Source organism: Maylandia zebra, linkage group LG6 (genome assembly GCF_041146795.1).
Source record: "Maylandia zebra isolate NMK-2024a linkage group LG6, Mzebra_GT3a, whole genome shotgun sequence".
Classification (NCBI taxonomy): Eukaryota; Metazoa; Chordata; class Actinopteri; order Cichliformes; family Cichlidae; genus Maylandia; species Maylandia zebra.
The window spans coordinates 30,438,641-30,462,129 of NC_135172.1; the positions used below are offsets into that span (position 1 = coordinate 30,438,641).

A 23,489-nucleotide genomic window follows, 5' to 3' on the forward strand; every position below is an offset into this window, starting at 1 on the left:
CTTTTTAGCGAACGTAATAACTTGAGCTAAAGTAAATAATTGTTTAGTCTAATTAATTAGTGCACAAGGTTCTGCACAAAGCTTTTATGATCTTCAAGGGGTGGTGTGGGGCCGGGGCTATTATAAGCTAGGGTGACCATATTTTGATTTCCAAAAAAGAGAACACTTGGCCCAGTCATGAAGAACTTTAATAATACTGTTTGCTTAAAGAAAATTTTAACATATTTAAACGATGCCTTCTCTGTGCGGTTAATGAATGGTGAAACAAAAATGTCATATAGGCTTTTACAAGTCAACAAGGGCAAAAAAACTTAAAAACCTCTGGAATTAAATAATGGTACAGAAATAAGGCCTCATCTGTATAAGAAAAATTATCAGTACCGGGACGGTACGAAGGAAATTTCTTTTGCAGTTCGTCTGAAAAGCTGCAGTTGCGCTTTGGCATTTTTGAAACATCACCAGGCGCGCTGTTGCGCCCCGTCTGTCCCGTCTGTGAGGGCAGAACAACATTTTTTTTTTTAAGGGCAGAACAACAACACAAAGCAGCACCTCGGGGATGACGTCACACATATGGGTCCTCTGTAGGAAAACCCGGACATTTTCATTAATCTCGAAAATCCCCCCCCCCCCCCTCCCGGATGTCCCGGACAGAACATGAAAAGTGCACATGTCCTGGGAAAAGAGGACGGTTGGTCACGTTATTATAAGCGGGTCAGACCCCATGTCCCTGAAGTGATTGGGCTGTCCTGGACCCACGTGTTTCTTGTTGAGCTTCCGTGATTGGCCATGCCAGAGGGCGCTTCCCATAGTGAGATACTGAGGGAGGTTTGAAAAAAAGAAATAAACTTAAACAAATAATCAAACAATAAAAATTAACCTGAAACAAGAAAACTCTGGAAACGGAAATAAACTAAGCTGAAAGCAAATAGTCAAACGAATTAGAAAATAGAAAACCATATAAACTGTTAAAAATGTCAGCGCGAGAGGGTTCCTGCAGGAGTCACGTGGTCAAAATTGATATAGGTCACGTGCTCTGCACAGAGCGGAAACGCTTTTAGTTTTTAACCTCGTCAGTGATCAACAGTTACAGCTCCCGAGAAAGCACCCGCTTGGCGATAGGTTTAACCGTTTTCTTCACCTATTTATGTATTTTAACAGATAACTACATGGCTACGACAGGACGGAAGGACTCCTCTGGTAATGTAGCGCTAACATTTAACTACTTAATTTATCTTATCCGTAACGACTGTGGTTTTGTTTACTTTGGTTTCTAGTACACTCCCCTGCTGCTGGCTCTTTGCGATGCGTAAATTAGCTTCAACCTGATTTTTTTGTGTTTAAAAGCTAACAGGTAATGAGTTTAAACCTGAGTAACATTGCAACCTCAGACGAAACTGTTTTTCTGCTCTGTCATCTTCTAAGTACAGCACTCAGTGTCATCAAGTGGTTTTTGTGTCCAAATGTTCCGCTAACATCAGTTCTTTTTTTTGCTCCATGACTACATATTTGAATCCTTGTTGACAAAGTGGGATTTTCCTTCTTTTGCTCCTCCATCAGACATGCAACTCGGACATGATATCATGATATACTGCATGTTTAACTCTAAAAGATTAACACAGAAGTTGTTCGGGGCGCTGTTTTAACGCAGAGCATTAAAAACCAATAAATGCAAATCAAAAACACATTATGACAAAGAGAAAGATCTGCTGTTTTTATTAATTTTGCAACACTGCATTTAATATCTTTGTATTTTGTCATAAGTTTAGCTCGTGTGGATTCATCCTATAATGTCCTTTCTCTAAGATGTATGAACGGTGGGATTATTGGTTAATCTTGAAACTCTGGTAGTTATGTCATTGTTTTCGTTTTTAATGATGTTGATACCTTCAACTGCATGCATTCCAGACTGTAATTACTAGATTATAATAAAATTAGATGCCTTGGTACTAATTAGTAGTTATTGTGAAATCCTCCAATAAAATATCATCCATATGCAGTTTTCAACATAATAATGCCAGTGATAGTGGTCCCTCTAATCATAGTCTCAAGCTAACCTGTGAAGCAAACCTTTCTTCCAATAACTGTCTTCACATTATAGGAAGGGTATGGGGATCAGTACTGGAAGTAACAGAATAAGAAGGTGACAGTCGTAGTGTTCTTGTACATTCTTGTACTTTTGAAACTTTACTTTTTGAAAGCTGTGTGTGGACTGCAAAAGTGTTTAAAGGGAGCACAGCATTTAATTTCATTTGTTTTAAAACTTGATTTACTGACTATTTTGCAGCCAATATGAATCTGCTGATAAATGATGCACTGTTTTTATAGATTAAAATGTACAGCAGTGTATAAAGTTATTTCCAGTGAAGGAAAAGTATTACTTTGGTAATGAAGACTGTCTCCCCAAACCCAGATCAAATCCTGCACTACAACCATGAAGACCACCACCCTTTTTAGCAAACCTATGAAATCAGCATCCGAAGTCTTTCATGCATAGTCACACTGCCTCTGTCTGATAAGCTACTTACATGCATGGTTGAGTCTCTGTTTTCTGATGGATTATTAGTGTGTATAAAATAAAGTACAGCTCCAGTGAGACATGCTGATGAGAATTTTCTAACTGATAGTGAAAGTCTGTTTTTGACCTCAAGAGAAGAAATTTGACTTAACTGAAGTAACCTTTTGAGACTTTCTGACAGTGTTGAAAACTTACAGTAAGCAACAAACCTCAACGAACCTCAACGAGACACATGTTAAATATTCCTAAAATATGTATGAGCAATAACTTAAAATTAAGGATTGTTTCGCCCTCCCCTTGCTGGTGACAAGTTACTCATGTGCACAGACTGTAGTTTCAGGTTGTACATCAGACATCTTCGTGACTTCGTGTACAATATTTCTAGAACTATGATAAACTGTTGAGTTTTTCTAAGCAGTAAAATGACATTAAACTTGTTTTTAGTGGCAGCACCGTGGTGCAGTACTACCATAGTCCTCTCACAGCAAGAAGGTTCTGGATTTGAACCTGCTGACTTGCTGGAGCCTTTTTTTGTGGCATTTGCATGCTTTTCCTGTGTGTGTGGGTTCTGGACAAAGGAATGCCTATTAGGTTGTGATCCTAAATGTATCTGTAATTGTGGGTGTGAGAGCGTGGGGTTATCCACCGATCCACCCATATGACATTCCTGTAAAGAAGAAAAATGGATGGATGTTGAGTTTTTAACTTGTATTTCTTTACCTTCTAGTTTCTCACATATTTGTAACAGAACTTTGAGAGATGGCTATATAAAAAAATTAGCATATAAAACCATTATCAAGGCTTTTTCACTTCCAAAGAAGATAAACCTGAAAAAAATCTTAACCAAATGCTTAAAGTTGACAAGATGGCGCCAGTATGTTCGGCTCGCTGTCACTCCACCTGTTTTCTGTTTGCTGTTCTTGCATCGCCTCCAACTGGTGCAGAACGCTGCTGCTCGCATGCTGACCGGTTCCAAAAAGAGAGACCACATCACTCCGGTCCTCTGCTCTCTCCACTGGCTCCCAGTTGCTTTTAGGATTGATTTTAAAATTTTACTGCTGGTTTTTAAGGTTCTTAACGGTACTGCACCTCCTTACCTGGCAGAGCTTCTTAGCATTTACCGCCCCAGGAGATCTTTGAGGTCAGCAGACCTGATGCTTTTAGATGTTCCCAGGTACAGATTAAAGACTAGGGGAGAGAGGGCTTTTGCTGTGGCTGCACCCAGACTGTGGAACAGTTTACCTCCTCACATCAGATTCTCCACAAGCCTAGGAACTTTTAAAACTGCTCTTAAAACTCACCTCTTCTCATTGGCTTTTAGCAAGGTTTAACTTATTGTTTTAATTTATTGTTTTATCAGTGAGGTGTTTTATGTACTTGCGTTTTATTGTATTTTATATTTGTATTTTATTGTACAGCACTTTGGTCAGCCTTGGTTGTTTTTAAATGTGCTTCATAAATAAACTTGACTTGACTAAAGTTAAGCATATTGCTGCAGAACAAAGACCAATTTAAGTTCACTCATGGATCACTTCCTACGTGCAAAACAACCCTGAACACAGCTGCCAGTCTTTCTGTTTTCATTTAAGATTTATCCTTTAAGTTTTTTTTTATAAGTGGAAGAGTTTGATTCTTAGCCTGTGTGTGGCCTTTTACTTTGGACAACTAGACTAGATCTAAACACTGATATGAGAGATTTCCAGTTTTTGATTGATAGAAAGGCAACTTTATCAGTGTTTCTGCGAGTGCCACAGGCGACAGTGAACCAGAAGAGCCAGATATTTCTATAGATTTCTGCGGCATCTGAGATCCTGTCTTTTAAGTGTCAAATGGGATGGCTTAGTCATTGGCCTGCGCCCACTTTTGTTTGTTTGATTGCTATCTGCCATGTCAATCAATGCACTCCTACGATCATAGATATAAATGAATGCTGCCCCAGTTGTCTGCGTAAAATGTTAAGTTGTTGGATTCTTTTGGATGCTTCACATTCCTCTCACCGAGGCACGCAACCAAAGCCCGGCCTCCTTTCTAGCTGAGATAATTAAAAAACTGTTTCCATCATACTGTGCTAACACCAAATGTTCATTGGTGTGTTATTTATTTAACTTTACAGCCAAAAATTCTCACAGGTTAACTGCAGGTGTTGGTTACAGCAGGAAGTGACCCCTACAAATATGGCTTTGGTTTACTGCAGTTTACCACATGCAGATTCCATAAAATCTCCTTTTACTGTTGATTTCCTAAATTAAGCAATGTATTTTACTCAACCTTAGATATAAAAAAGCAAAACTGTGACATTTAAACTATGACATTGATTTAAATACATCTCAGATATGCTTGTCACTTGAAACAAAAGCATGCGGACTGCTCCTTTAACAGTCCAAGAAGCCATTCATCAATCACCTGTCAAAACTTTCCGCCTGCATCCATGTCAGTAGAAGTAAGACTAACAGCCGTTCTCTCCTTTTGAGGTTTCTTGTTTGTTTACTTTTGTGTCACGGGTAATTACTTGCAAAAAGAGGCTTTTCCTTTCAGGAACGGTAATCTTATAAACAAAGTGAAGGAATATTGCACGACAAACCTGGCGTTATTCCAGCTCCAAACTTTGCTGTGTAAAGTTATTTCGCTGAACTTTCTTCTTACAGGTAATGCTGACTAATACTGGACACAACAGGGTTTACTTCTCCTGTTTTACTTCCCATTTGCAAGAGACACTGCTAAGCTGGTAGTTTGCTCTGCTGACACGTCGAGAATGATTAACAGGTTTTGCCTCCCTAATTCAATCGTGTATGTGATCTTGCAAGTGATCATTTTGAGAAATAACTCATAACTGTCGATTAAAGGTCAGTAAACAGATTACGTAAAGAGTTTTAGGTTTATTGCCACCGTGTTGTTTCCTCAGTATAAAGCGAACAAACTGAATGACCCTGTTCTTTGTTCCTTTCTTTATAATAAGCAGGGTAAGCGAACCAAAAAACATGTGACAAGTATTAGCTGTGATTGGGTCACAGTGTGTGAGTGGGGCTTTTTTTTGTTTGTTTTTTTTATAAAGGCAGTGTTAAAACATGATATATTGTCTTGTGGATGAATGGATAGGATTGATTTATTTCAAACATTTAAAAGAATGAAATACAATTGATCTGTATGGACATTCGCAAAACAAAAGTTTTGATATGTGCATATGCACTTAATATGGACACGTTCTTTGTATCATTTTATATTTGATATTTATTGTATAATTATCTTGTGTGTGTTTGTCTGCAGTATGTAAAAGCTGCTGATTACTGTGAACAGATGAAGTTTTATCATTTTTTTTTTAAAGCATCTGGCTCAGTTCAAAGTGCCGATAGAGTCAGGGGTTTTGTTAATTTGCACACGTGCACATTAACACACATTTCACTCAGCTCATCAGAGAAAAGGTTTTCTTTTAAAGTGCATTTATCTAAATTTGATATTAGATACAAGAAGTGCTCGGTCATGGAAACCCATGCCATGAAGCTCCTGGCGCAGTTTTTCTGCTGATGTTAATGCCAGAGTCAGGAGTGTGCTGGTGACATTTACGCACTATGCACCTCTGCACACAGTGACCCCACTCTGTAACTTCATGTGGTCTGCCACTTCATGGCTGAGGTGCTGTAGTTCCTCAATGCTTCCACTTTGCAGTAATACCACTTTCTGTTAATTGTGGAATATGTAGGTGGGAAGAAGTCCGTGAACTGACTTACAGTGGTGGCATCCTTTTATAGTACCACACTCGAATTCAGTGAGCTCTTTAGAGCCACCCCTTCTTTCACAAATGTTTGTAAAGACAGACTGCATGCGTAGATGCTTGATTTTAGACACCTGTGGCAACAGGACTGAAAAACCTGACACAGCTGTACCTGTCTGTCATTGATATATGCTTGCGAAACAGCTGCTACCTGTGATGTTCCAGAACTCTCCATCAGACTTACATTAAGGATTTCATGAGTGTCATAACGTCTCTTTATGTAACTTATCTGATATAACCAGTGTCATAGAAGGAAAAAACTAAACCTGACATCTTGTTTGTGTAATTTCAACTGCAAAAACCCATGACACGTAAACATCACACCACAGTGTGTTTTGCATTTGATATCAAAAGCACCTTATCATCGGGCCGAGGTCAAAATCAGTGTGCCCTTACTTCTCTGTTCTTAGCCGTGGCTAACAAAGTCGGGCCAGATTTATCATCTCTTACCAATCGCAGAAACCAGATACTTGATATCTGCAACGGTCTCTTATGACTCTTTTGGGAGAGCAGTCTCTTCAGGAATATAGAGTTTCAGACTTTCTCACAAACTTTTCTATTTTTTTCTCAAGAAGGAAAAAGTGGAAAGTAAAACTACTCAATAAACCTAAACAGAGTGAATGAATCGGCGTCATTTAAAAAAAACTACGTTAGAGACTAAAAGCGTGTTGGTTAATTGAGAGCAGCATTTCTTCTTTCACATGAGTCTGAATAGACTCTGAGTTGGACAGGTTAGCTATCGTGTGATGCAGAGCTGACCTCACTGAGATAATGAGATCTGAGATAAAGAGAAAGTATTAGACACAATGAGGACTATGATGGGTTCCAAGAAAACCGTGGTGTGTTCAGGAATCTGTTTCTAGAAGTAGTCTGGGGAAGATTAAATCACGTATTCCAGGAAATGATTGCAGTGTTATTCCTGAAGAGAGGACTTTTAGGCCTAGAGGTTCTTTTCAGTCACCAACATTGTAACTGTAAAATGCTGTTAAGTGGAGTTTCATTTACTCAAGCATGGACATTTTATTCAATAGTCAGAAATAACAGAAAATGCATTCATTTCCTAATTTCCTTTTACCAGTCATTTACCAATCATGCTTGGATGCACAGTCAGCCCATAAATGACTGGTCTCAGCTGAAAAAAAACTTAGATATGTGAAATTTGCTCAATTCACATGACGGCTGCTTTCCTTGCAACACGTGGTTGCAAGGAAAGCAGCCCAACTGCTTGATTGCACAAAAAGGAATTTCTGTGTTTTGCATAATTACTTCATTGCCACAATTTATCTTTGCCTTTTTAGCTTATCGTGATTTAAGTTTAGCAGTTAAGTTCATCTTTTTATTTCACCACAACAAGGCATGTTATCCTTATAAATAAGCATCTGATATAGATTATATTAAAGTCAATAAAATGCAAAGATTTTTGCGATTATCAAAGTGTTACTGACTGAGAGGAACAAGCTGCGTTTTCAAAAATGAATAAAAAAAACAACTGCATGAAGAGTGAGTAAACTAAAGTAAGTTCAGCAGAAGTTTCCAGTAGTTCGAGAAAAACGCTGCACATGTGGGTTTACCTTTCTTAACATTGATGAATACCAGTCCTCAGATACAATGCTGTGTTATGTGAATAATGAAAACCAGCATGTTCTATTGGACCAAAGTCTGCTTCAGATGTTGGATTTCAGTTCTAGTCTTGCATATATTCTACGCCATTATCAACTAACGTGTTGCATTAGTAGACCAGGTCAGTTTATTGGTAAATTACTGATACATTGGACAATATTTTTTACTGAACAACCAGGGTCTCATTGTAAACTTGTTGGCCAATTTAAAGAGTGTTTTTAAAAAGATATATTTTAGAAAAATTAAAATCTTTTTTTTTTTTTTTCCCAATCAGAGCGGGAAAGACTTCCCTCTCCGGTGACTCGCTACGGCTCCACAGACAGCAGTGGCGAGGATGACTATCAAATTAACAGTCATGACAACAACTGTAACCACCACCGGTTTGCCACAGCAGCAGGATGTCACTGGGTCCACGCTGGAGAGGAAGAGGAGGCGATTTGCAGGAAGCTAAAATACTTCTTTATGAGCCCTTGTGATAAATATCATGCCAAGGGGCGCTATCCTTTTAAACTGATCCTGCAGCTAGCCAAAATTTTTTTTGTCACCACTCAGGTACATCATATATTATACTTGGGGGTGCTCTTGATTTGGATACATTTCTGGTTCTGTACATTTTAATGGGAATCACGCTGATGATGTGGAAGTTTCAACATTCACACAAATTGAATATCAAATATGAAACATTATCTGTTTAGGGGCTGTAACAGTAACGCACCACATAAGGGTTTTTTCTTTGTCACAGCTTCTTATCGTCCTCACATCATTCTCTATACCCCGTGCCTGTTTTTGCTGCAGTTGGTGCTGTTTGGCCTCAGTAACCAGGTGGTGGTGACCTTTAAGGAGGAGAACACTATGACCTTCAAGCACATCTTCCTCAAGGACTACGATGAGTCCTCAGATGACTCCTTTGCCGTTTACACACAGCAGGACGTCTACGACCACATCTTCTACGCCGTGGATCAGGTGATAATCTTTTTTTTTTTTTTAACTGAAATTTGTAACAGTTTATCTTTATTAAACAACTTTTTAAACAGAATTTCCTGATTAGCCACAGCATGAAAATTTTCTGCTTTATATTATTGAAGTCTCCATCATTCTCCCCAAACATGGGCTAAATTATAAGTCTATGGGAATCATTGTAGCGTGAGTATGGTTTGCTACTGTACTCGCTTTATTCCCATAGATAAACACTGAGTGAAGTTAGAAACTGATCTGCACGAATGTTTGGGTGTGTGGTCCATGTCACAGTGTCCTCCATTTAAATACCAGAATCTGAGATTCTCCAGCCAAACTTTGCATTGCAATAGATCATCAGTGCTATTCACTGCTCACCTGTTCCACACATTCAGTCTTATATACCCAAATTTGACTGTATAAATATGAAAGTAAGCCTCATGAAGTTTTATTACCATGGTTTACAAAATAAGTCACTGTCAAGGATGTCAGCAACGCTGATTAGATCTGCACACAGTGGGTCTGACATACAGCTCACTTCCTGTTTCTCTGCCTGTGCTTTCACGTTATTTCAATGTCACAGTCAAATAAATCTATAGTATGAACGAGGCTAAAAGGTGTTGGACAGTGAAGACATTACATTATTTGGTTGATAACTAGAAGACAAAGGGCAGAGCCTACACATACAGCACGTGCATAGTTTAGTTGGTGAGCTGTAGAAAGCTGACAACATAAAATCTGACAGTTTTATTTGACTCCAGACAGCAACGCCATTCCCTCGAAGTTAAGTGTTTGACTTTCATTCTTGTATTGATTGTACTGATATTAGCTGAAAGCTAAGACCTGTGTGGCCTGTTTCTATGGAAGCTTGTATTCTCTTCACTTCATAAAACCCAGTGATAATCCTTAATTAGTCTAATCTCATCCTTTTTCCCAGTATCTGGCCTTGCCAGAGACCACAGTGGGACGCTATGCATATGTCTATGACCGTGCCGAGAATGGCAGTGCCCTCTTTCTCTGCCAGCAGTACTACAAGAAGGGACACATCGACCCCGCCAACGACACGTTCAGCATAGACCCCCGTGTCATCAAAGGTAGGCAGCGTGAACTACATTGTACAAAAGAACAGTCTGTACAGTCTGCAGAGTCCTCGCCTCTGCAGACTGCTAATGTGTGAAATTTTTTTCTCGATGTGACAAGACGTTGGTTCTGTAAAATGACAGTTCACGTTTACTGGTGGCGGGTTGCATATGAAGAGTTTTTGCCTTTGTGTACCAAGTAGTTCAGCTGAGAATTTTGTCAAACACACTCAAAGAAATGAAATCTGGGCTCCCACTTTACAACAATGCAAGAAAAATGCAGAGATTACTACAGAGAGAGAGAGACCAGATTAAAAAAAAAAAAAATCTTCTATGGAAAGTGGTTAGGGGCAGGATTTCACACATATTAGAGGTCAAGCAGAGTGTGGTTATTTGCAAAAAGTCCCCAGTTGCATTTGTTGCCTGAGGTGGGCATCACAATGTGTTCTGTCACTTTAAAAGGAAAAGTCTGACTCAGAGGAGCAGCTGTATTACAGAGCAGTACATTCCCCACAGATTTCAAATAATTAAGTTAAATGACTAATGTCTTGTCATTTTTGTCAAGTCATGACTGGTCAATAGATCATAACAGGCTCAACTAATCGTATTTTGGATGTAATAATATGCAACGCAAAGAACTTTCTCTCTCCAAAGCAGAATTTGTTTATCTTGTCGACAATGCAGCTAACTCTTTGGGATTCAGTTTCAAGAAATAAAGTGTTAAATTACAGAAAGTCTATTTTTTTTTTTTGTTGATTTACAGAAAACATTCTTTGTCGACCAACTATAAAAACTGAAATCTATAGTAGATTTTTTTTAAAAACAGGAACTTTTCTGTTATTTAATTGTTTAAATAACAGAAAGTAATTTAAACAATGACTTTCTGTCATTTAAACAATGACTAACAAAGTAGGTTGGTGCAGTGTACAGGAGGTCTTTATCAGCAGGGGAAGCTGTAAAGCAATACAGTTAAGTCTTAAATTGCTGTCCTCCTTTCTATAAATGATTAAAATTGAGGGCATTAAAGGGACTACCAGTCACCAGCTTTTCTTGACGTATTACATCAAACATGTGTCATAACGATAGTTCCTATTACAGAAGTTGTTGCACAGCCTAAGAGTTTCTTACTTCCTCATGCCAGTGTCTGTTTCATTCAGTTTATCAACGTTAAGAAAAAAGATTAGCAGTTGAAAAATGATGTTGTGCTTCCTGTATATAAAATAAGAAAGCAAATTCAAGTTTGACAGTAGTTTCTCAGCATGATATTCCTCTCTCTTCTTTGTTTGTAATCTTTAGAGTGTGTTGGCGTGAACCCCATGACGATCCCCCAGGGTCCGCTCACAAGCAACTACAAGAACTTTACACTCAAGTTCCACAAGTACGGCTTCATTTTTCACATGGCTTCGTTTCCTCTTTGTTGACAAGATTATCTAATGATCACATACCTCTGCAGCACACATAGACAAACAAACAAACACAAGCATGTATACAAGGACAGCGACTCAAACCCACAGAGATATGATATGAATCATGTTGTGTTTCTTGTCCTGCATGCCTGCCTCTGGTCATTCTTTTAGTCACCTTGGTTTCATTGTTAGAAATTAGATGTTTTTGTGTTCATTTGTTTGTTTTCTTTTTCTTTTAAAACAGGTTGATTAATGTTACCATAGAGTTCCAGCTGAAGGCGATAAATATCCAGACTATCATCAACAACGAGATCCCAGACTGCTACACCTTTCATATAACAGTGAGTTAAAGACTTTCAGACTCAACACATGCTTGAGCTGTCATATGTCAAGGCTAGAAAAACATTACAGGCTGTGCATTAGAATTTAGTGAGGGTGGTCTTTCCCCATACATCTACCCTTGGAAGAACCCAGAAACTATTCTAATGGTTGTCAAACCAAGTCTTTACTGATATAACTTAGGGTATCGAAGCTACAGGGGGAGGTTGTAGAATATGGGGGAAAGAGTTAAAGTGAAAACAAACAAACCAGCCTCAGCGCAGTCCATTTATGAAACCAGCCGTGTAAGTTTACTCTTTAGTTCCAGTTGACTGCCGCTCGCAAACAGGTTTAAACAGCTGCTGTGCTCGCAGGCCGAGCTGTGTGCGTCATTTAAAACCTTCTTCTCTCTTTTACAGATAGTTCTGGACAACAAGGCTCATAGTGGCAAGGTGAAGATCCGGCTAGATAACCAGGCGTCAATAAAGGAGTGCAAAGACCCGAGCATCTCTGGACAAGGTGAGAAAACAGAAAAGAAGAAGCATCTGTTAGTGGTCATGGGACTACTGTGCAAGTAGTACAGCAAGAAAAATATGATACCAGTGATGAAACTAGAAACATGTAAGCAAAGGTGTTACAAAATATCACAAAGTTGTTTCTAGTTCACAATAATGAGCCAACAGGAAGTTACAATGAGTGAAGTTATTTATACAGAAGTGTGTAGCAGTAGGCTTAGACTGCAGCCATGAAGAGGAGACAGACTGCTCACATCTTTTTTTTCTCCTCTTTAACCTCCAGTTCAGACGTACGCACGTTTGGCATTTGATATTATTGTGGTTCTGATCTGCATGCTGTCGCTGGTGCTGTGTGGACGCTCCATAATACGAGGCATCATGCTGCAATGGGTAAAGAAAATCTCCAATACAACTTTACTATCACCTGGGGCCACTCACATTAGAGGAACATCAGGTTCTAAGGAAATGTCAGACTAGTAGTGAATAGTAGGTTCTAGAGATGGACCGATCCGATATTACGTATCAGTCCGATACTGACGTAAATTACTGGATCGGATATCGGAGAGAAATAAAAAATGTAATCCGATCCATTAAATATCAAAAAAGCACCTCACAAAACTTGCGACACGGCGTAACTCGGCTCATAACTGTAGCACCTGATAGAGCGGCTGTGTGTATTTGTAGCCTCGCTACCAATCCGGCATTTCATCTCCGAGGAAGTTATCCCAGAGAGAAGTAAAGCAAATGTGTAAGTTCATCTCTGTTTGTAAACCATCCCCGCGTTAAGCTTTACAACCGATATATGGAGCGACTGTCTCTTCTCGCTTCCTCCCTCTCCTGCTGCTACTTCAATCATGAAACTGATTAATGATCAGCTGATCAGCTTTTCTGTCGCGAGTCCGTCTCTCTTGTTTGTTTATCTCCCACTTCGCGCCAGAAAGAGGAAACCAGCGGCTGAACAACAGCAGCACGTTTAAGCTTGATCAGCTGTTGTTAGAATTTATTTACGATCTACACCAGGATCCTTTTCTACGTAGCTGACGCTGGTAACTGTGCAGGGGCGGATCTAGCAAAGTTTAGCCAGGGGGGCCGATAGCGCATGAACAGGGAAAATGGGGCACAAAGACATACTTTTCTTTCTTATTCTCATTTAAAATGTCTAGCTTTTATAAATAATTATCCGAATCTTACACCCAAAGTTTTAATCTTATGTAAAATATATAGAAGTCCATTACTGTATATAGTAACTATTAAGTCTAATATACCCTAGTAAGCTATAGTACCTTTTCCTTTGGGAAGGCTGTGCAGTCTGCAATTCTGTTGAAGAAAGATGTTGAATCTATTTAATTATTCTTGAAAAATATTTTATTTCTGTGCATTTTTTTTTTTCACACTGCATCAAATTAAAGTTGATTATGTCAATTAAGCATCATGAGGTGGAGGGTGGTTCCCTATTTCTTTTATTTTTTATTTTTATTTTTTATTTTTTGCTGGGAGTTTTAGAGCCCTATTAGTTAGGTTGCTTACTAGGGGTGCAACGATACTCGTATCGATATTGAACCGTTCGATACAGTGCTTTCGGTTCGGTACGCATATGTATCGAACAATACAAAATTTGTAATTTATTTTATCAACTTTCCTTCTGACGATGCTGTCTGTGTTGAGCGCTCAGTGAATCTGCGTTCGACTACTCTGCCTAGGCTGCACTGTGGAGCGCAGATCCACTGAGCGTTCAACACAAACAGCAGAAGGAAGAGCGCAGGGCAAGCTAGCGAGACAGAAGTTAAGCTCTCCTGGCAACATGGCAAATTGAACCTCCCCCACCCTCATTCAGATCTGGCGTTTGGAATTATTTTGGTTTTCATGTGAGGTATGACCCTGAAGGTAAGCGCGTCATGGACTAAAGTAAAACAGTATGTCGGATGTTCCACGCAATGCTCAATTACATGGGTGGGAACTAGTGTGTTAGCGCAGTTAGCTCGTTAACGTGTTGGCCGTCTAGCCCCACGCAGGGGTAGCCGTTAACGGAGATTTGCCGTGTTGTGGCGTTAACGTCATTTCAACGAGATTAACGCTGACAGCACTAGTGGGAACACAACGAATATGACTGCACATTTACGCCGACATCATCCTAGTGCAAAGACAAGTGGAAGCAGACAAAAACAACAAGCATGCTACAAACTTTACCCGAGTCATTTAGACAGCCGTTAGCACATGATTCTCCTTATGGGGACCTGATATGTTTAATATTGTGGCGAGCTCAGACAAGGAGGAGACGGAGGTAACGTTTGGTCTCGCTCTCACATCTGCAGAAGAACACTCCCGCTAGCTAACTGCTCAGCGCGGCAACCGCACAGCAACAACATCAACAACACACAGGGCACCCTCTGACCCCGGAAGGACACACCGTCGCAGCGAGAAGGCGTCACCCGTCACTATGGCAACATAAACAAAACATAACTGTACAAACAGAACCCCGAACAGCCCTGACCCGCTACATAGCCCCCCACCTAAGGGGTCAGTCGTCCCCGACGACCCCATTGCCCCACACAAAGTCCTGCAAATGTCCAGGTGCCTTCTTTTGGCGCACCGGCCGGTCACGACCGGCGGGGGAAAAGTCACTCGGGTCAGAACATGGGGTGCCACCATCATCCCACTTCTGACACCAATGTGGCGAGCTCAGACAACGAGGAGACGGAGGTGTCGTTTGGTCTTGCTTCCCGTGAGCTAGCCAGGGAGCACAGCCGTTTATTGACATCTGCAGAAGAACACTGCCGCTAGCTAACTGCTCAGCGCGGCAACCGCCCAGCAACAACAACAACACACAGGGCGCCCTCTGACCCCGGAAGGACACACCGTCGCAGCGAGAGGGCGTCACCCGTCACTATGGCAACATAAACAAAACATAACTGTACAAACAGAACCCCGAACAGCCCTGACCCGCTACAATATGCTGCTGAGAATATAGCCCAGAAGAAGCGTATAGTATAGCTTTTATTTTGGAAAGAGCCATTTCTCTGTAATAAACTCTCTTTTCCAAAGATGAGTGATTCCTCAATCAGATACAGCGCTCGCAAAATCACTAGCCCGACGTACCGTGGCTAGCGATTTTTCCAGTCGGGCTACCAAAATCTATCTCTGCCCTGCCCGTCGGGCTATTGTAGGAAAAATATATGTCAATGCTTTTGCATTCTTTCGGAAATGTAGCTGGGTAATTATGTCATTGGCATCGGTGAGCCACTGTCAATATGTGACATATTGAAGTCGCGTTTGAATTTGCGCTTGTTTTTTGCTTTCACTTTGCAATCGCGCGAACTGTGTATAGAGAGCGACAGCACTGATCTGTGAGTGATGATAATTTGTGCACCAATTCCTCTGACATCGTCTTATTAATCGTTAGCTTACTATGCAAACATGACAAGTGAAATCTCCCGCAGCAAGCTTAAACATGTGAGAGGTTGATCGCGCAGAGAATCGCTGACCGTTATGTGCGTGTGTGTGTGTGTGTGTGTGTGTGTGTGTGTGTGTGTGTGTGTGTGTGTGTGTGTGTGTGTGTGTGTGTGTGTGTAAAAGCAGCAGGATATATATTTTAGTTCTGCTGAGCCAAATAAGACGGGTCAGGGTGAAGAAGTGACAGCCAAAGAAAAGCTTACCACAAAACTGAAAAGTTATGACAAATCAGACTATAAGGCAAAAAGAAAGTGCAGCTTTATGGTTTCATGGACAAAAGAATTTCTGTGGCTGCAATATGACGAGCTAAATAACCAGGGCTGCACATAACTTCTTATCTGGTGCCCGTCTTTTATTTTGACAGCGAATGCGCACATGCGGACCACTTATGTGCACCCGTGTAAATAACATAATGTTCTGCCGGGTGTGTTGTTGGTTTTCTCTCGATTTCTGAGTCGACAAGCGCCTTTGTTACTGGGACCAGTCATTTTAAGAAAGGCCCCCATTAGAACCCATGAGAAATGCAAGAAATGCATTATTGCTCAGTCTGCAATATCTTTCCCAGAACAAACACCAATTGCAAATAACATACTAAAAATAAACCTGAAAAATCTGTTTAGAACAGCGTACTATGTTGCAAAGAGTGAACTAACACTGGCAAAATTTAGCAGTCTTTGCAAACTTCAAAAAGCAAATGGCCTCGATCTTGGTTCCACTTGCCTCTTACCCGTGACTTCAGTGGAAATTTCAAATTCAGGATCTGACACAGACTGATTCATGTTCTACACAGTTCTTACAAGTTCATAGAAATTTCTGTTCAATTAGAACCAAGTATTTGAGTTAATGTTGTAATTTGTTTTTCAACAATTTTTTAATTAATGTTTTGTTTCCTTTACAATATTATACTTTAATGTATAATATTATAAAGGAAACAAAACAAGAAACAAAACATCAATCAAAAAATTGCTCTCTTTTTTTATTCGGGCTACTTAAATTTATTTTGGGCTACCAAAAACTGAAGAGTCCCTGCCCGAAGGGCTACCAGGGATTTTGAAATTTTAAGAGCCCTGAGATATATTTCTTTTTTTAATTACTTTTGTTTCAGCAACATTAAATTTAAAAACTGTACTTTTGAGTTAAAATATATATTTATAATTTTAATAAATGACAAATTAAAAAGGCATGAACATTTTTTTTTTGTATCGAAAAAATATCGAACCGTAACACCAAAGTATCGAACTGAACCGTGAATTTTGTGTATCGTTGCACCCCTATTGCTTACTCTTTAAAATACCAGAATAGGGAGGATGGTGCAGGTTTAAGTTTATTAGATTGATCAGTATTGCTGAACTATGAAATATTTTGCGTGCAGTGCATTTTTTGCATACAGGTATAACAGAATAGCTTCAGTGGGTTTTTTTTTTTTTGTTTTTTTACTTGAGTATGAACTTATACAAAAAGCAGCAAGATATAAAAAAAAAACGGGTTTATTGATTAAAAAACACACTATATCGGATTCATATTGGTATCGGCAGATATCCAAATTTATGATATCGGTATTGGACATGAAAAAGTGGTATCGTGCCATCTCTAGTAGGTTCTCATTCTAACCTTTAAATGTTTTTCTTGAATAATTTTGTGAAAGCTTATAGTAGCCTGACTGGGGATCCATATTGTATTAGGGATGAGTTTCAGTAATTGATTTATTGATTAAAATCGATTTTAGCTTTAACAAACCATATCGATTCATTAAAATCCTGAATCGATTTTTAAATATTAATATATTTTGCCAGAAACGCCAGAATCTCAGGTTAAACCTCACAAAACGATTTCAACAACCACCAAACAGCTAAAATAGCAAACGAGAGCAGGTAAACAGATTCCGTAAAAAGATGTGAACACAAAGCGTGGACCCGACGCATCAGAATCCGTGAGATGTTGGCTTTCTCACCCGGCGCCACGTACGATTCCGATTCGTACAGAGCTCTCTCTCTCCCTCTCTCAGTTTAATTTGAGAGCAGTTTCCCATCTAAAAAGCTCAATTTTCTGCATTTTTCACTTCCTTATTACCCAACAGTCTACCGTTGTGTACAGCACTGTCGGCCACTGTTTAGGTTTTTTTTTGTTTTGTTTGGTTTGGGTTTTTTTTATGACTTCCGACAAGAAAGCCTCATTTCTGCTGTTCAAAACCTGTGTAACTTTGCTCTGCTTCACTTCAGCAGCATCAGGTTCATATACTGAGTCATGGTTTTCTTCCGTTTTTGTTCTACTGCAGAATATTTTCAAAGTTGTCTGCTATAAAAAGTCAGGCCAAGAAAATCTCCTTCATGTTCTTCTGTGTTTTTTGCTCACTTACTTTGACACAAACGCATCTGCTGTGATGCTCACACCTCTGATGAAGTGTCAGTACTGATAAATGATCAGAATTATAATATTTCTGACTGTTTGAGGCAAAATTTCCCGATTTAAATCGAATCGAAATCGTGGCTCGAATCGATTTGGGACCTTGCGAATCGGAATCAAATCGATTCTAAAAGTCAGTGACGATATTGTATTCTACTGATGTGTGTAAACATGGCTAATCTCTCTTTCTCTTTGCTCTGCAGGAGTTTGTGAAGTTCTTTAAGACGACGCTAGATCGTAAAGTGTGCTGGGGAGACCGGCTTGAGTTTATTAACGGCTGGTATATCCTCCTCATCATCAGTGACATCTTCACAATCACTGGCAGTTTCATCAAAATCGGCATCGAGACAAAGGTCTAATATCAGCTTTAGTTTTGGGGGGTTTTGTTTTAGCGTTGACACACATTAACATGTACATGTAGTCTTAGCTTTTTTTAAAAGCCGATTCCTTTGGGTTTTTCCCAACAGAATATATCCTCCTATGACCTCTGTGCCATCCTATTGGGAACCTCCACTCTCTTAGTGTGGGTGGGAGTCATTCGCTACCTCACATTCTTCCAGAAGTACAATGTAAGTTGCAGATGTGCTGGTGCACAGCTTCTGATAACATTGTTACATGCTGCTGATTTAATAACTTGTGAGAAAGTGAGAAGTTCCTCCTGTGGGTTGATGTAATGTAGAAAGCCATTTAATTTAGTGTCTCTGGGCTCTCTCACACTGTAATTTGATCTGTGTTGTGTTTCTGCACCTCCCTGCTGCAGATCCTTATCGTGACACTTCGAGCAGCTTTCCCCAATGTTATTCGGTTCTGCTGCTGTGTGGCTGTCATCTATCTGGGCTACTGCTTCTGTGGCTGGATCGTCCTGGGACCATACCATGTCAAGGTGAATTAAATGTGGGAAAAACTCAATGTCAAAAACTTGTTTCCACTCCTTGGAATTTTAAGTTTTCCTTTCGAAGTTTTAGTTCACTTGCACCGACCAGGGATAACATTATGACCACTCACAGGTGACGTGAATAACTGATAGTGGGTGGGATATGAATGTTGATGCAGTAGAAGCAGGAAAAATGGCAAACTGTAATGAAAGAAGGTGTCTTGGTCTCGTGAATGACATCTTTTTTTTCACATCTAGTTGATGGCCGGGTGTGTGTGCGTCACTTACCTGGGGAACACCTGGCACCATGATTTAAATGTGCCAGGTGTTTGCCTTTGCCTTATTCTCACTATGAGAATAAGGCAAGGCTGACGGAGGCAGTGTGATGTTTGGGCAATGTTCTGCTGGGAAACCTTGGGTGGTGCCACAAAGCAAACAGGGTTCAGGAATGAGTTTGAGGTGCTGGCTTGGCCTCCAAATTCCCCCTATCTCAACCCAGTCCAGCATCTGTGGGATTTGCTGGAAAAACAAGTCTGATCCATGGAAGCTCCGCCTCAAAACTTAAAGGATCTGCTGCTAACATCTTGGTGCCAGATACCAGCGCACATGTGCTGGGGTCTGGTGGTGTCTTACCAGGTCAGGGCTGTTTTGGCAGCAAAAAGGAGAACAGCACAATCTTAGGCAGGGGGTCATGACGTTATGTCTGATCGGTGTATATGAGTAAATGTGAACACACAAAACGTGCCTATTTAAAAAAAATTTTAGTAGGCCACACAAATGCCATTCAGCAATAATATCTAAGTTGTGTAACAGAGAAGATAATTAAACAGTTTTGGACTTCCTTCTTTCTTTCGGACATTTCTCCGTCCACTGAGTAAATCAGTGGAACAGAAACATGAACTACAGTTTATTCTGACTTTTAAACTGCTTTCAAAAACTTGACCTTTTCTCTTAACTTTGATAATTAAAATACCTTTTTTAAAATATATATTTACAGTTCCGCTCTCTGTCCATGGTGTCCGAGTGTCTGTTCTCCCTCATTAACGGCGACGACATGTTCGTGACGTTCGCAGAGATGCAGGAGACCAGTCCTCTAGTGTGGCTGTTTAGCCAGGTTTACCTGTACACCTTCATCTCCCTCTTCATCTACATGGTGCTGTCTCTGTTCATCGCTCTCATCACAGGAGCGTACGAGACCATCAAGGTAGGAAATCGCTGCCTATAAAAAGGATCCGTTTATTTACAATGTGTAGAATCACTCAGTCTGCATTACAAAGAACTCACCGTAGCATCCAAACTGTTGCTTCTGTATTTACTGTGGACTACAAATAAAGAGCAGAAAAGTAACAGTAGTGTCTTTTTTGTTGTTGTTGTTGTTGATTTCCACAGCATCAAACCCAAGAACCAATCCACATAACAGATCTGCACGCCTTCATAGCAGAGTGCACAGATGCACCGAATTCTGGGAAGTTCAGAGGTTTGGAGACTTCACCTTGCTCCTTCTTCTGCTGCTGTGACAGGTGAGTGAGTCTCCTGTGACCCCCCTGAAAGCTTAAACATATACATTAAATTAACATAATGCTACATTTCTAAAGACCAAAGCAGATAAATGCGACAGCGGGCTTTATTAAACAACCACAAAACCTGTGAAGTCTGACTCCCTAATTTAAGCTGACAGCACAAAAATATCAACCTCACAATTATGTCGCAAAGTAAGTTGATTACATTTTTGGCTGCTGATGAGGAGAAAAAGAGAGAGAAAGACGATATTTCTCTACCATTTATACTGGTGTTAATTATCAGGCTCTGACCAAGCACACTGGAAGGAAATCAGGTCATTTTCTCTTTCCTCACTTTTATACATCCTTTGTCCTATTTACATCTAGTTCTCCTGGTATCCTGTTCTCATGTCTTAGTCTTTCCAAACACATATTCAAATCAATTTTGTTCATATAGCACCAAATTTACTCAACAGTCACCTCAAGGTGCTTTAATTGGTAAGATAAAGACACTAAAATAATACAGAGAAAACCCCGACAACCAGATGACCCCCCCCCCCCCCCCCCCCCATGAGCAAGCACTTTGGCGGCAGTGGGAAGGAAAAATCCCTTTTAAGAGGAAGAAACCTTCAGTAGAACCATGCAATGTGAACAGAGAGAGGAGGTGAGGTAATCAAAGTGCAAACAGTAGTTACTTTGTTAAATCCCAACTACTGTTTTTTTATGATCTTAGTCCCAGGGATGGGGGTTTAAATGTTTAAGAGTCCTCCTCCTGATATGTGTGTGTTTCAGGTTTGTGCTGTGCCTCCTTTTATAGATGAACACTTCCACAACGAATAAACCTTTGCTTCATAGGTTATAGCTCAGGAACAAGATAAGAAGGCACAAATTAGAGACATAAAAAAGCCTGAACACATATTTAACATTAAAAGAAATGCTTAGTTTGGCCAGCAGAGGGAGCATATTTAGGTCCTTAAAATCCTTAAAATGATCAGCACTGAAAAAGACGTAAAGTTGCATACATGATTATGAACACACCAATATTTTATCCTTAATTTTAAAAACATAATACAGTTTTCAGCTCGATTTTTTTAAAATAACATAGTGCAGTGGTTTACCTAATCACCTAACACGCAACCTAACCCGGTTCAGGTTCAGTCCTGGGAAGAGACACGGATGCCTTTGGAGTTTTTGGGAATGACAACCACTGTAAAAATAAATATTTAAACCAAAAATCTGCTAAATCAAACATTCCTGCTGTGGTGAAAGTTGCTTTCTTACAATACTCTACATCATATCACGTCAAAAATGCATCCGTGAATATCGTGTTGTTTTTGTTAAAATTGTTAAAATATGTCCCGTAAATATTACCATAAGAAACTGTAATTACAGAGATAATAATATTAAACATCCTAACTGTAGTAAATCATCAAACCTTATTTTCCCCTCAGAACAACCACGTATGAAGATGTCCTGCTGGTGAACTGAAATCAACCTCACCAATCTCTGAAACCTCACTAGCCTCCCCTGCTGACCAGTGGGGCACACTGCATCCACCCAACACCCGGTGTCTCCGTGTATCTGGGTCAAACCAAACGACTGTTCCAAAGTGGGAGTTGCGATTGGCTGGAACTGCGCTCTGCAGAGGAAACGTGGAACAGATGAAGAGCTGGGCCTTTTCCTCTGTATGAACAGCAGCATCGAAGAAGGCTATTGCACAGACATTTCTCTTGGTTCTAGTGTGTTGTTTTTTTTTTGAAACATTATTCAGTATTTTTTAATATATCTGGTGTATTTTATGCTCACCCAGACTAGGAACTCTTTGGTGCTGTCTATGTTTTGTTTTTTGTTTGTTTTACTTTTGAAGTATTTCAAATCGGTTGGCTCCTGAGGAGGAGACTCTTAAAATTAGATATTTATATCATATTCAGCAACATTTTATTGTACAGAACTCGTTTTAAAAATTTAAATAATCTAATACCTCTTAAATTAGCCAAAGCTAATTTGCTAGCTGGAGAATCATGACATGACATTTAAACAGAACAGGACAAAAAAATCCCCCATGTGATTGTTTTTACAGAGTTCCAAAACATATCAGGAAACGCAGATGGGCGTTCGGCGTGGAATTGATTCATTTTCTTTGTGAGCTGCACATTTATTAGAAAGTTTCGACCAGTGTCATTAGCGGCGGCTGTGCTGCATCATGTTGCCTTCAAATGTAGATCCCAGTTTATTTCATTTTTATTGCTTCGTTTTCTTTCAGTAATGATCAGGGTAATGGGACGCAATCGTTCACTAACAAAGCACTTAGCTTTTGCCTGACCTTGGCTGCAGTTTCTTCTTCAGACCCACATTTTTTTTAATGAAGCTGAAGTATTAAAAAGAAACTCGGTCTATCAAAAGTGCTGCACCCCTGTTTGTAGACTGCGTTGATGACCATTAGCAAACTGGATCTGACTTATTTTAAGCACAATAAGTAGCTCTAAGTAAAGCGGAGTCTGGTTTGGGAGAGATGACAAGAAAGAAAACAACAGATTGTCCTGTTTTAGTGGCTTGCTCTGCTTTTTTTTTTGTTGTTTGTTGCCTTCATAATGATGTCTCTAACTGCTGCCTACTGACTTGATCTTTAGTAGAAACTTGAATAATGTATGTTTGTTTGTCTTTTTATCGCAAAAAAACGCACAATAGTTTAAGGAGTTTTTAAGTCTGGACTCCAAATACCATTTAGCGAGAGGAGCTATGGGTCAGGGAGGAGTAGGTAAATGAAGTATAAGATGTTTTTTTCAGCCTTTTCATTTTCTGCCTGAAACACCAGCAGAGTAAATTGTAAGCTAAATATACAGATGGACTTTGGATTTCCATGGACAACATGTCTAAATTATAGATAACTTTAAATGTTGCATCTTGTGTTTCCCTGGAGTTTTTTTTATCTTGTTTTTGTTTTGTGTTGTTGTGTTTGTTTTTTATGAATTACCTGCACTTGAACTGTACTTGTGAGGTACAACACGTAGTGTGACCTGTCATACTTGTCAAACTACTGATTAAATTTTCCTGGTCTGATCTAAGTCAACAAGCTGTTTCCTGCTG

The 23,489-nt window shown here is 39.7% G+C and overlaps 1 protein-coding gene across 1 annotated transcript; it reads left to right on the forward strand.

The window, feature by feature from the left end:
• Positions 1-1,049: 1,049 nt before the first annotated feature.
• mcoln1a (mucolipin TRP cation channel 1a) lies at positions 1,050-23,467 on the forward strand. Its single transcript, XM_004539256.5, has 14 exons — positions 1,050-1,197; positions 8,179-8,456; positions 8,700-8,867; positions 9,796-9,952; positions 11,234-11,315; positions 11,588-11,684; positions 12,081-12,180; positions 12,460-12,566; positions 18,233-18,382; positions 18,497-18,598; positions 18,790-18,912; positions 19,901-20,107; positions 20,293-20,423; positions 21,854-23,467. Exons 1-14 carry the CDS (start codon positions 1,167-1,169, stop codon positions 21,888-21,890), a joined length of 1,770 nt encoding a protein of 589 aa, XP_004539313.3. The 5' UTR covers positions 1,050-1,166; the 3' UTR covers positions 21,891-23,467.
• The last annotated feature ends 22 nt before the right edge of the window (positions 23,468-23,489 follow it).

Bases quoted from the DNA above. Each gene is read 5' to 3' on its own strand.
- mcoln1a (XM_004539256.5), top strand. From the start codon at position 1,167: ATGGCTACGACAGGACGGAAGGACTCCTCTG. The intron at 8,457-8,699 runs GTACATCATATA...TTTTTGCTGCAG, and splicing joins TTTTTTTTGTCACCACTCAG to TTGGTGCTGTTTGGCCTCAG. The intron at 11,316-11,587 runs GTACGGCTTCAT...CTTTTAAAACAG, and splicing joins TTTACACTCAAGTTCCACAA to GTTGATTAATGTTACCATAG.